This window comes from Salmo trutta, chromosome 5, assembly GCF_901001165.1.
Source record: "Salmo trutta chromosome 5, fSalTru1.1, whole genome shotgun sequence".
Lineage (NCBI taxonomy): Eukaryota > Metazoa > Chordata > Actinopteri > Salmoniformes > Salmonidae > Salmo > Salmo trutta.
In genome coordinates this window covers 41,595,045-41,608,878 of record NC_042961.1, presented here as the reverse complement: position 1 = coordinate 41,608,878, position 13,834 = coordinate 41,595,045, and the positions used below count along the sequence as shown (strand labels likewise).

Genomic DNA, 13,834 nt, shown 5'->3' with positions numbered 1-13,834 from the left:
CGTCTTAATAGAAATTATGGATTGCCCCTTATCCGCTTGTCGTCCCCTTATGCCATAGTTTGTACATCTCAATTGTCAGTAGAAACCAAATTTTTTAAGCAAGTCAGCCATATCAGCTATATTTTTTTAAAGGCAGTAATTTAGGCTGAATGAACAGTTTCGCTGCCAGACAAGGCTCCGCTGATAGCCAGGTATAGCGGTGGTAAGGATTCACTTCATGGTGCTGAAAAGAAAGCTCTGCTGTTGGGACAGCTTCACGTAGGCCCTAACAGTTTGGGTATCTCTCTTCTTCTGAATAAACAACCATAAATCTGCCTGGTTGGCAAACTCAATCTGAACTTTGTTGCTGCTTATTATTGCCCTGCTGTTGCTAAGACAAAAGGCAATAGCGATCATAAATTTGATAGATATGAATGCAAAGGTGAGAGCTTGCATGGTTCTTTGCGTCATGCATCATCTTGACCTGTCATGATCACACCTGAATTACTTACCGATAGTTGGAACTGGGAATTAGTGTCTAATAGTTGGTTTGCCAGGTGAAATGTCGCAATGAATGGCCCAGAAAGGATTAAGGCCTTTCCACACTGTACGTCGGATTCAGTCTTTTACGATACAAACTGTACGTCGGATTCAGTCTTTTATGATACAAACTGTACGTCAGATTCAGTCTTTTACGATAATTACATGTCACACTGTGCGATGTTCCCAAATTAAACTCTTTAGATCAACCTGGACAGATTGTGCAATTTGCTTCAGTTTGGTCGTCACATTCTGCAGTTGGCTTGGGAACCTACGTCAGCCGACTTAGGCGGCTACATCAACTGCAGCGGTGCATTTGATCTGCACATGTGCCAGCACCAGCAGCTCAAGCCTCCTCTATGCTTATGCACAAGTTAATTGAAAAACTAAAAGTATGCATTTTACTAACCTTATATGTCAGAATCAAATATGCTTACCAAAAATAACATGGTTGCTGTGGTAGAACATTTATTTGGATTAGCGATTTTGTGAATTTATCAAAGTCCCATCAGGTAACCTGATTTCAGATGTGTCATGTAAACAAGATTATTAGGAAATCGTTTTCTTGCAAAGCAAGTAAATGTTTAAATCAAACTATTTTAATAATCGGACTATTCACAACAATCGTATTATTGTGTGCATACTCAGTGCCGGAGGTGTTCCTATTTGTCAGTCACCGGGAAAGGATCGTAACATCAGCCACACCACATGATAAAGGCTCACCATTTCAGACACTGACAGAACTTTGTTGGAGCCTACAATCACATGTAATGGTACTTAATCGTCAGACCTAGACCCTGTCACACTGAATGAGCCAAGATGTCCGACAATCGTTTACAACCTAAGAATTTGCCGACGACGTGGAAATGTTGTTTGGGGATGGCAAAATCGTACAGTCTGTGCGGGCCTTAAAGACCCGTAATAGTGTGAGTGTGTGGGTGCATGTATTGGAAGGGGGTCCTTTTACAGTTTTGAGTGTTGATCGCACACATCAAAGGAATAAAGGTCAATATTAGCCTAATAATCTCCAGGTTGCAACAGAAACCAACGGTCACCTCCACTTCAGGACAGACAATCAGTACCCAGTCAAAGACAATAGTCATTAGCTAGATACACATTTTAAGAACATAAACATAGGCTATCTCTGACGACCCCAACAGTAGCCCCTGGAGGTTAACGTTAATGGAAGGTTAATTCCCTCAGGTGTAGGTGGGGCTAACCCGTTAAGTGAAACAACCAAGGAACTTCTCACCATGCAGGTGAAAGGTCAAAATGGATTGATTATTCCAGTGAGGAAAACAAACAGGGGAGAATAGGCACAGTTAATAAAAACTTAGTCACTCAACGGTTGTTTTCCAAATGGCACCCTATTCCCTACATAGTGCACTACTTTTGACCTTATGGACCCTGGTCAAAAGTAGTGCACTATATAGGGAATAGGGTGCCATTTGGAACGCAACCAATGTCATTGTGAGAGTTGACGAAGCCACGCTCTGTACGGGTTCTTTCAGTTTCCATTTATTTTCATAATCTACTACAGGTATTATTTGAATATGTCCCTGTAATTCTTAAACAAATGTAAAAAAAAAAAAAAAAAACAACAACAAAAAAAGACAAAAGCAAACAAATTCACTTCATAGGCTTTGTGGAATATCATCTTGGCTTTAAACAAGACCACTAACAGAGCCCAGTAAGACCAGTGAGCACATGTTTTCCTTCCCAGTCAGAACCAGTAGTAGTGACTTAGGGATCCATTTGGTGGGACATCATTATAAATGCTCTCATTATTTTGAGTTAATTTGACCTATGCATGACTAAACAGTTGTTGTCTGTGAGTACAGTACCTTACAAATATATACATATAAGTAAACACATATAAAAAAACAAAATGTTCTTGAATTTGAGATTTTTTCACTCCTTATGAGAAGACTTTTAAACATTGATTGAGACCTTTTATATTCCAGGTTGTTATTTCATTATATTTTAGGAGTGCAACAATTAATTGAGACCCCTTTCTGAAAACCCTTGTAGTTTAGTTCCAGTTCTTGAAGAATTGCTTGAAGATGATCGTCTCCCTCCCCTGTGGTAGAATCTCCACCTGTAAGACAATGCAGAGATTTGACTACCCGGTCATAACTGTTTATCTAGTGCATCATATACACATAAACCACCCTACTATATACACACAAAGCATTTATGACACTGGGTTCATGACCTGGTGGTTACACAACCCACTGCGCAGTGCAATGTTATAATGGAGGAAGACTTACATGGAATTTGACTTACTGGACTTAAATATGCAAATTCTACTGTTTTCAGGTATAATAAAATCATGACGCTATCACTTGCTGACGTTATGCTGCTGGGTAGACTTAATGGGTGGACAATAAGAACATAATGTCTGGGTTTTTGTCATTTGTGAGATCATGCTTGACTCACCTGTGTTTTCATCCTGGGGTAGTTCATCTGTTGGATGAAGTCATCTGCCATTTTCAAGGCCTCCCTTTTCTCCTCTGCATTGGCTCCCATACCTGTCAATCATAACAAGTGGGATAATGTCTCACCTCAGTCTAACCCATAGAGGTCTCAGTAAGGTCTCACCATGATAATGTCAATTCACTTTATTCAATACAAACACTGATTAAATTCGTTTTTAATGAGACACTGGATATCTAGTTGGATATCGAAAAACGTATTCTAGGGATACATTTCATGGAGCAGAAATATGTTAGTTGAGGTTCACATGTTTTCCTCACCTTTCCAGACGAAGATCTTTCCATTGGCCCCGTTGTCTAGAATAAAGCAGTCTTCACGCATCAGAAGGTCCTTGGCAAATGGGCTTTTTTCAGAGACATTGGTCAGCTTCATCTTACCTGTCGCATCTGACACCTGTGGAGGACAACAACACCGGCCATGACTTTTAGTTCATTTGTGAACTAGTTCACCTCGTTTGCTCTTGGGGAAAAAAGAGACCCAAAGTATAGCTAGCTGTGCTGTTCCAAAATGCCTCAAATGGGGTGAGCTATCCGTTTACAATAGTACTGTTGTAATGCAATAGAACATTTCATGAGACACACCACTGTTTAATAATAGAATTGTAATGTCCAGCCACCTTGTAGAGGGAGGCGGAGTTGGAGACGTCTGCTTGACTGTCCTCTTCTGGAGTGCTCTCTGCCAGCTCTACCATTGGTCCCAGCACCTGTCAATCACATGGCAGAGTGGAACATGGATTGTGGTGAGGTTTATTTTTATTTTTTTAAGTCAGTTAGATCCTCAACATCATGTCAGCAACCTCAGTCCACAAAACAAAAGTGTTTGTGAGTAGACTAGTTTGTGACAGAATGGAAGAAATTGTAACATGTCTGACTAACTATAGAACCATTACCTTCCTATACCTCAATAGCAAAGTCTCTAAATATGCTTAGACATTAGGGCATGGCAAGTCTCTAGGTCTGTGACTTTGTTTTAATTTGCTTTGGGAGGAAAGGACTATGTCGGCCATTTTACCTTGAGCATCTCCGGCGTCTCCTCTCCCTCACTGATGTCAGTGATGCGTGCTTTACCGTGCCTCTCAGTGTCGCGGATCAGGCTAGCGATCTCACGCGACTTCTGCTTCTCAAACATGTTTGCCTGCGAGCCGATCCACGAAAATATGGTCTAAAGACATAAACAGACATGTTTTTTTTTTATTTCATTAGGCCTACTTTATTGATCACTAAATGAGGGGAAATTGGACATTTTGGAATTTGCAAGGCAACAATGTCATGTTCTCCCCACCCTTGCTCTCACCCCTCCCCCCCCTCTCTCCCCTGCCCCTTCTCTCCCCTTTTACCTCTCCCCCTCTCTCTCTCTCCCTCTAGCTCACCTCTCCCAGGTCCAGGATGAAGCAGTCTCCCTTGTTGAAGCTCTCCCAGCTCAGCACCACCTCCTTGGCACGGATGTTGCGCTTCCCTTTGATCTGGTACAGCCTGTGGACCGGCCCCGACCCGCCCTGGGGCCGCCTGAAACCCGACTCCACACCACCGTCCTACACGTGTGAGTGTGCGTGCGTACGTATGTGTGTTTTTGAGAGAAAGTGAGTAAAAGTAATAGAAGAGAGGAAAAGAAAGAAGAAAAGAGAACGGTGACAATCTGAAAATGTTGTTTATGGTCGATTCTTCTTATCTGTATCTAACCAGGAAGTATTTGGGGATTTACTGGCTAACGCTTCAAAGAGAGAGATATGGAATGATATGGTAAGAAATCAGCAGCATATGATGAAATTATGCAAAGTAGTGCTTCTACAGGAAAAACACTACATTTACTGGCAATATAGGACTCACTCCTAACACGTTAGGATAAACATGCATTACTCATAGTGGGCCCAAATCTAATGTGGGAAACACACGGATTACAAAGTTCCAGATACAGTAAATCACACATTGATGTCCATGGGAAAGTTTGCACATAAAATCCCATACACATGCATTTCTCAAGATAGGATTGGGACCTTGTGTTGTCAGTAAACATGAACTAGGAGTATCCTCCCTCCTCCTGCCCACCTTGTAGCTGACCCCCCTGGGGAAGAGGTTCATGAACTCTGGGGCCTCGTAGCCCTGGACCTGGCGATGCTGGATGGGGTCACCACCCAGGAAGTTGTCCAGCTGGGTAGCCAGCATGGCACACGCCACCTGCTCGTCACGAGATGACTTCTCACCTGGGAGGAAGAGAGGGGGGGGGGGGGGGTGAAGGTAGGGAAAGGGAGAAAAGGGGGAGAGTTACGAAAAAGAGAATGGTCAGGCGGTAAAGGGAGAGAGAGGTTGGTTGAAATGGGGTGCATAGACTAAACAAGTGAGCGAGTGAGCGAGTGAGTGAGTGAGTGAGTGACAGGTAAATAAAGACAAAATAGGGAGGGGTCATGTAAGAGGTGGAGGGAGGGGTCACGAGCGACAGAGAGGCCAGGGAGAGAGGGGAGGGGGTGCTTTTTGAGGGGAGCCCTCTTCCATGCAATGACAATTGGCTTAGTGTCACCTAAGCACCCGATACATGCTGGAAACAACAGCCACATTTGAGTACTATAACAGCCCTACTGCATTTTTTATGAACACACACACAGAACCCAGCCCTTTCCCCTGGGGAGCTCTTCTCCTCTTTTATTCCCCCCCATTCTCTCATCATCCTTCCATCCATCAGTCTTAGTCTCCGTCCTCACATAATCAGTCGTTGGGTCAGCGTCGTGGCGTGTGTGTCATCACTAAACGCATGCGGGTTATTAGCTTTTCAACCGCAAGGAGGTTAATTAGGCGTGTACACAATGGGTTGGCTAGTAGTTTGGATACACAGAGCAGTACTGGATACGAGCTTACGAGGCCCCATCCATGGGAGATAATATGCCAAGAGACTGAGGCATCCTTTTCCATCCCACTCTTACATGTATCCACTTTCTAATGTACACAGATAGTCCTCGTCCTCCTTATGGCCTATGATGACTGCAACTCACCCATTCCATAACAGTTAGCTGAGTAGCACACTCAAATGCTCCTACACCTTTTCTATTGAAGTTCTGGCAAATATCCATATAGATCAAAGCATTGTACTTCAATTAAGGGTATGTGTTGGAGTATTTTACTACATTGTTCTGCAGGTTGTTATGCCCAGTACCTTATTAGTGGGGCCTCATGAGTTTCTCATGAACATGTGACTTAACCAGCAAAATCTCCAGACCACTCCTACTCTGACACGCTATGTGAATACAGGCCCTGGTCAGTAGAAACTCTGGACACTACTTATTTGACATATACAGTGCATTCGGAAAGTATTCAGACCCCTTGACTTTTTCCACATTTTGTGACATTACAGCCTTATTCTATAATTTATTAAATAGTTGTTTTCCGTCATCAACACCCTATAATGACAAAGCAAAACCAGGTTTTAATACGTTTTTGCTAATTTATTTAAAAATATAAAACTGAAATATCAGATTTACATAAGTATTCAGACCCTTTACTCAGTACTATGTTGAAGGACCTTTGGCAGCGATTACAGCCTTGAGTCTTCTTGGGTATGACGCTACAAGCTTGGCACACCTATATTTGGGGAGTTTCTCCCATTTTCTCTGCAGATCCTCTCAAGCTCTGTCAGGATGGATGGGGAGCGTTGCTGGACAGCTATTTTCAGATCTCTCCATAGATGTTCGATCAGGTGCATGTCCGGGCTCTGGCTGGGCCACTCAAGGACATCCAGAGACTTGTCCCGAAGCCACTCCTCCGTTATCTTGGATGTGTGCTTAGGGTCGTTGTCCTGTTGGAAGATGAACCTGATTGGTGGAGTGCTGCAGATATGGTTGTCCTTCTGGAAGGTTCTCCCATCTCCACAGAGGAACTCTGGAGATCTGTCAGAGTGACCATCGGGTTTGTGGTCACCTCCCTGAACAAGGCCCTTCTCCCCCAATTGCTCAGTTTGGCTGAGCGGACAGCTCTAGGAAGAGTCTTGGTGGTTCCAAACTTCTTCCATTTAAGAATGATGGAGGCCACTATTCTCTTGGGGATCTTCAATGTGGGACCTTATAGACAGGTGTGTGCCTTTCCAAATCATGCCCAATCAATTGAATCTACCACAGGTGCAAAAAATTCTAAAAACCTGTTTTCACGTTGTCATTATGGGATTTTGTGTGTAGATTGCTGAGGATGTTTTTTTTATTTAATCCATTTTAGAATAAGGCTGTAACATAACAAAATGTGGAAAAAGTCAAGGGGTCTGAATACTTCCCGAAGGCACTGTTAACACGCACCCATTTTACGTAACCTCACCTATCCACATGTGCAGGTCTGCCCCCTGGTCCCCCCTGTGCTCCAGCACCAGGTAGGAGTCTCCGTTGAAGAAGGCCCCCACCTCAGCCGGCTCCAGCAGCACCGCCTTCATCTTCTCCACCCGCCACACCTTCAGCCCCGGCTCCCGTGTCTCTGGTCCAAACTGGCCCGGCGCTGCCTGGCAGGGGAACATTCTGCATTGGGAAGAAGCAGAGGAGAGAGTGGGTCAGTGGATGTGATGGTGGTGGGGGATGGATGGATGGTAGGTAGGATGTAGGATTATGGGGGAGGGCGGCTGCCTGGAAAGGGAGCATTCTGCACTGGGTCAGGGGAGGTGAGGGTGGAGGATACATGAATGGTAGAGTTGGGGAAGGGAGAGTTGGAAGAGAAAGGGTGTAATGTAAGTGGAGTCTGTTGTATTTTCCGGGCTGTGAGAAGGGGTGTATTTCTTTGCTATGAAATGAAACAAATGGAGATAGGGAGTTGTTGCCGCTGGAGGTGGCAGAAACAGTCAACTAAGGGAAATTGCTTTCACTTGGCAAGAACACCGATTTCCATATTGGAAAACAGACAGAGAATGGAGTGGATTGGGTGACAACTCATATAACCACAGCATGATAACAATCACTATTTCTGCCGGAAGACAGAAACAGGGAGATAGAGGTGGAAATGAGTAGAAGAGAGGATGCAAAATGAGGGGTCAAGTTGCTTGATGAAGGCCATAGGGGTAGATGGGTTACATCATTGTTGTGTAATACGACAACATAGCAGGCAAACCGACCCATACAACACTTGTGGTTGTACAAAAGAGGGTGTGTCTACAGGGCGAGTCGTATCAAGTCTCACATGCACACGCTGAACTAAATATCTCCCCCTCGCGCTCTCTTCTCTGTCTCTCTCTAGCCACAGTTTCCAAAGCTATAATATACACAGCTTTATCGATTCATAGTACCTCTGCCGTTGCCATTTCCCTGTAGCAATCCGATTCAGTGAGCGATAGAGTCATACTCCAGGGTAAATGAAGGTTGGATGTTGTACAGGCTACACTCAAGTCACCTGGCCTTAGTTGTTCTGACTACGCTAAACGTGGCCAATGTCCTTTGGCAGACCTTTGTTTGTGTATTTAAATGGAAGGCAGGTGGAATATCACGGGAGACCGGTAGCATCGATGTTTATCGTTTAGAACCTATTGAGCAGAGCTCTATGTTGATTGTTTTGAATGGTCTGTCCTCATTCAACAGGATGTCCTGTTGTTTGTCTTAAAGCGGCTGCTTCACTGTCAATCCAGTAACGTTACACCTAAAACAAATCAATCAAAGGGCTCTATGGGTAATAAGCAGGTTCGATGGTGTATTATAGCGGTGGTAAGTACACTACGTTACAATAACACTACTCACCAAAGAGTTCACCCAACTCTCACAGAACATGTGTAGCTGCACTATAATTACACTGTAGGTAACTACCAGGTGAAGCGGGAGCCAGACTGGCAAAGACTTGTCATGGTTTCCACTCTATATTTTTAATATTAGCGTGAAGGGAAATGGCCTGGGTTTTCAGTAACCTTGAAAGAAACCAGTCCTTAATGGCAATGACAACATTTAGGAAAAATATGTCCCAAAGAAACGAAAACGCTCTCTCACAATCCAGCGCATGCACAAAACACGTCTTCATAAAAAATAAAAAAAAACAATGTTGCTTTTACTAAAGCTGTAAAAACTCTTGGCATGGCATTGAGTTGACATTTTTCAGTTATACTGGCGCCACTGAAAAAACTCAGTACTGATAAAGTGGGATTGAATTGGCTTGGCATGACCATTGCCCATCGTAAAAGGTTACATGACGATGAGAGGTCATGGATCGAGTCAGTAGCTTCGAGCACTCACAAACGTCTTGAGTCTGCAACTTTTTTGAAGTTAAAGCCCCACCCCTGAGACAAAGAACATGGCTGTTTTGATCAGCATCTATGGACACTGCAACTATGACTCACTCTCTCCCTCCAAACAACCACACAGAGCTTACCGTGGTTAACAACCGACTGAGTGTTCTTACTGAGAGAGAGAGAGAGAGAGAGAGAGAGAGAGAGAGAGAGAGAGGAAAAAAAGAAAGTGGCGCAAACACGCTAAGTACTCGCCGGTCGCCATCCTTGATTCGTCTTTAGATAAAATACATATACACTGATATGGCAACAGCAGCTTTTCGCTCTTTCATAACTTGGTGTGAGCACATAGGTCAACGGGTTCATAATTGCTTCCTCAATTGAGAACGATTTCACATGTGGTTATACAGTGTTTGAGTGTTTGTGGGCCACAAAGCAGAAGAGGTACACAACACATGCCTAAAGCCAGTTAACGGATCAGCTAAACCCTTTCCTGATGCTGCTAGAGCTGAGTCATTAATACTGTTGAGACTGTGTCACAAACACAAAACAGCAATACATGTGAAACTAAACCTGAATCAATAACTTTCTATACATCACAGGTAATGATTTAGGTATAAGGAAGAGCCGGCAAGGAAGTTCATGCAGTCCCTGCTGAAAACAGCAGCATAGACCAGCATAGGGGGGTGCCCTGCTGTGTTTTTGCTGGTGCCTTGGCTGTGTTTTTGCTGGTGACCAGCAAAACCATCATCCAAGTGCTTCATTATTCAAGACAGTGCATTACATAGATCATAAGGCCTTACTTTAAGGGCCTAGTTTTTCCCCAATGCAGTGGCCACATCAGGCCTGCAAGTCACATCATGGATTGCAGGATCCCAGTGAGGAGGATAGAAGCTAAACTCTCATGCTATCTAGCAGCAAGGCTATTAGGCCCTTGTGAAAACAGAACTGACATATTAAATCCAGTTAGCAAAGCACTTGAAAAACTAAACCAGAGAATCAAGTCAGCAAAACAAGCTACTAAAAGTAACCTGTCAGAAAAAGAGTAATGGGTAAAAAGAGAGAGAGCGAGAGTAAATATAACACACATGCTAGCCTAGGTAGGACACATACTGCCAAATAGCCACCACCAACCCCCACACACAAGGGCTGCGGGCGGGCGACGGAAGGCGTTAGGGTTACAATGCTTAGACAGAGTCGTGAAGAGGAAAAATCCCCGGTCCACTTAACTGCATGATCCCCTCGGCTAGCTCCGGCACCGCACCTGACTCCAGCTCCATTCTGCCTGATGGCCGCTCGTGACTGTGTGTGTGAGTGGACTGAGGGGGCCTGGGTGAGGAGGAGTGTGTTGGTGCTCCTCACCTGGTTAGCTTATATGAGGAAGGTAATGTGAGCCTGGGGAGTGATCTGAGCGGCCATGGCGAGGGCGCTCTGTGGGGGAAGAGTCAGGTTCCTGACAAACGCTAAACACCACGGTGATAATCGTGACTGCTGGGCCTGCCTACTGTGGCATTCCTCCCCACTCTCTCCCTCTACTGCCTCCCCCATCTCAACTGCCTAGACACTTTCCATGGGCCAGGGGAGGAAGGAGGGAGGGAGAGACGAAGGGAGAGGGAAGAGATGTGTCCTAACGCTGACAGATAGCTAATTCTGACGCGACAGGCAATTTGTAGATTGCCCCTGACCATGAACAAATTAACACCCTCCTTTCCTCGTCTCATCTCTCATGAGCATTGATTAGAATGAACTGGACAAGACAGGACAATTGGTCCCCATTGCATCTCCCATTCAGTCTCTTCCATCCAGATCAGTGATCAAGGAAAGGAAACTAGGGTGCAAGGAAAGGAGGCAATATAAGAGAACTGGGACGTAGCCCAAGAGACAGGGAACCTGTAAATTGCTCTGGATAACAGCGTCTGCTAAATGGCGTAAATGTAAATGTAAATGTAGGCCTTTGGCCCTGAGCAGCAGAGCGGCCTATGGCCTCAAGTCAGATGGAGATTGATAGGGATGGCGGGAGAGATAGAGAGAGAAATGGGCGTCAGAGATAGGATACTGGGGTCATTGAGCTAATCAGATCATTCATGCGCTTTTAATCAGAGGTAGAAATATGAGCGGGGACAAAATACAGGCAGACAGAGGGAGTGTCAGAGGGAGATATGAGAGCAATTTGCCACGTGTGTGTGTGTGTGTGTGTGTGCGTGATGCTCGTGCGTGCGCGTGCGGGAGAAAAAAATGAGGTGAGAGGAGAGGAGCAGGGAAGTAGAGAGGGATGAAATACAAGGGGAATAATTACATTGAGACAGCTGATAAAGGACTACGTGCAGAGCAGAGTCCATAAACAATCTCGAAACAGAAAGAGAGAAATAGGGAGGAGAATAAAGAGATAGCTAAACATGTTATGATTGATAGAGATATTGAGAGAGGATGGAGGGAAGGAGAGTTAGAGGGAGGGATGAAAAGAGGGAGGCAAGCGAAGTGTGACTAGTTTTATTGTTCCGTCTCAGATTCCTCAGCTAATTTGAGGGGGAAAATGGAGAGATAAAAAAAATGGAGTACCTAGGAAAATATGTCCCTGCTAGGCATCCCAAATTGTGGAGAAAAGAAAGACAATGAAAATAAGGGAAATGGGGAAAAAGTAGTTAAAAGTTAAAGTTATTTTGTAGAGCACTTACCTTGCAACTTTAGGTGAGGAGGAAATGGATCAGGACACGTCGGTGCAGACAGAGAGAGGAAATGCACTCATGCAAAAAAACACATGCATATATATACACACACACACACACACACACACACACACACACACACACACACACACACACACACACATTCACACAGAAACAGACTCTCAGACACAAGCTCTTCCTGTCTCTGTCTCATGCAATCATAGCCCAGCCCTGTGGTTTACAGAACAATGAAACTTCAGAAAAAGTTTTTTTCTAAAAGTAAAGAGAGAGAAACTAGGGAAACAGATAGACCATGAGAGTAGAGCTGAACAGAGTATGAATACGTTTTGTGAGAGTGCGAGGGTATGGCATGGAGACAATATTTGCAGAAAAGGTTAAGAAAGAGTTGTGAATGACTTTGTGGCATGAGTATGTTTGACCTGAGTCGTTTGTTTATTTTAATGCTACACTATTCAACCATAGGAACCATAGGAATTAAACATTGCTTTGCAAGACAGCATAATGTGACTTGCAGGCCTGATGTGGCCACTCTATTAGGGAAAAACTAGGCCCTCAAAGTAAGGCCTTATGATATTTTTTTTTAATGGACTTAAATAATAAAGTACTTTGAGGTTGGTTTTGCTGTTCACCAGCAAAAACAAAGCCAAAGGCACCAGCAAAAACACAGCGAAGGCACCAGCAAAAACACAGCTAAGGCACCAGCAAAAACAAAGCCAAAGGCACCAGCAAAAACACAGCGAAGGCACCAGCAAAAACACAGCGAAGGCACCTGCAAAAACACAGCGAAGGCACCAGCAAAAACACAGCAGGTCACCAGCAAAAACACAGCGAAGGCACCAGCAAAAACACAGCGAAGGCACCAGCAAAAGCACACCAGGGCACCAGCAAAAACACAGCAGGGCACCAGCAAAAACACAGCAGGGCACCAGCAAAAACACAGCAGGGCACCAGCAAAAACACAGCAGGGCAACCGAATCATAGCAACATAACCAAACCAACCAGGGGATTCCCTAAGTATAGGGTAGGCTGGACCAATGCAAATATTTCTTGAAACTCATGTTTCTATTTTTTATTTGGGGAACTGATTTACAGGAGCAGTGTCCAGCAAACCCCATCATTTAAACCTTCTTTCCCATATTATGTTTGCTTGTAGTCAGTCTGGACAATGGTGTCTCGTCTTTAATGGCCTTATCAGAATACCCATACTTGCGTCCTAAATTGTTGGCCGTTTGAGTATGCGAAAAAATTAAGTTTAATAGTACGTGGCATTTCGAAAGTCGAGTATAGGCATACTTTAAATTACTGGATGTCATACTATTTTCGGCTTTGACAACAGCTGATGAATTAGATATGGGGATGCGCTACCGAAATCAACGAATAGCGGGAAACAACGCAATCACGCATTATGCATTATCAGTATACGAAAATATAATGTTAATAGTATGCAACGTTTCAAAAATCGAGTATGGTTTAAATGCCAGGATGTTATAGGCCTACTCATTTCGGCTCTTCATCTACTAGAATATGATGCACACTTTTCCACAATGCATAGGAAGAGGTGAGCTGCGAGTGATAGGCCCTAGCTCTTTTCAAGTAGCCAAACAACAAAACTAGGCTACTTAACTGGGAAGATATCCGAAGCTTCTGCGGCGTTCAAATGTATGCTAAGTAGTTTTTGTTATCCTTAAAATGATGACGAGTAAGCCTATTGCATCGTAGGCAACTTCTATGAAAACAAAAGCCTTTATTTATTTTTTACCCAAAGCAGATTGCTGTATTCTCAAAGAAAAGTATTTATTGTTCTCCTGACCTTCCCCTGAGATTTTAAACCAAATACTAAACCATCTTTTGATTTCAGAATGTGTCCGCACTTAGGTCTCCAGCCTGGTGTCATAGACTAGACATAACATAGTAAACATCAATCCGGGCCACTCAAATTAGTATATGTTACGTTTGGAGACTCG

General features: G+C 44.0%; 1 protein-coding gene across 1 annotated transcript; it reads right to left on the bottom strand.

Moving 5' to 3' along the window:
* Positions 1–2,015: 2,015 nt before the first annotated feature.
* Positions 2,016–11,977, bottom strand: LOC115194169 (macrophage-capping protein-like). The gene is made up of 9 exons (XM_029753628.1): positions 11,859–11,977; positions 7,308–7,501; positions 5,061–5,215; positions 4,385–4,546; positions 4,027–4,176; positions 3,632–3,718; positions 3,276–3,408; positions 2,959–3,050; positions 2,016–2,617 (listed from the first exon to the last, which is right to left on the bottom strand). The coding sequence occupies exons 2-9, from the start codon at positions 7,498–7,500 to the stop codon at positions 2,552–2,554; spliced, it is 1,038 nt and encodes a 345-aa protein (XP_029609488.1). The 5' UTR covers position 7,501; positions 11,859–11,977; the 3' UTR covers positions 2,016–2,551.
* Between the last annotated feature and the right edge of the window lie 1,857 nt (positions 11,978–13,834).

Coding starts and splice junctions, on each gene's coding strand:
- LOC115194169 (XM_029753628.1), bottom strand. CDS start 7,500: ATGTTCCCCTGCCAGGCAGCGCCGGGCCAGTTTGGACCAGAGACACGG. Junction 4,177..4,384: donor TCATCCTGGACCTGGGAGAG/GTGAGCTAGAGG, acceptor TTATGTCTTTAG/ACCATATTTTCGTGGATCGG. Junction 3,719..4,026: donor AGACGCCGGAGATGCTCAAG/GTAAAATGGCCG, acceptor TGTGATTGACAG/GTGCTGGGACCAATGGTAGA.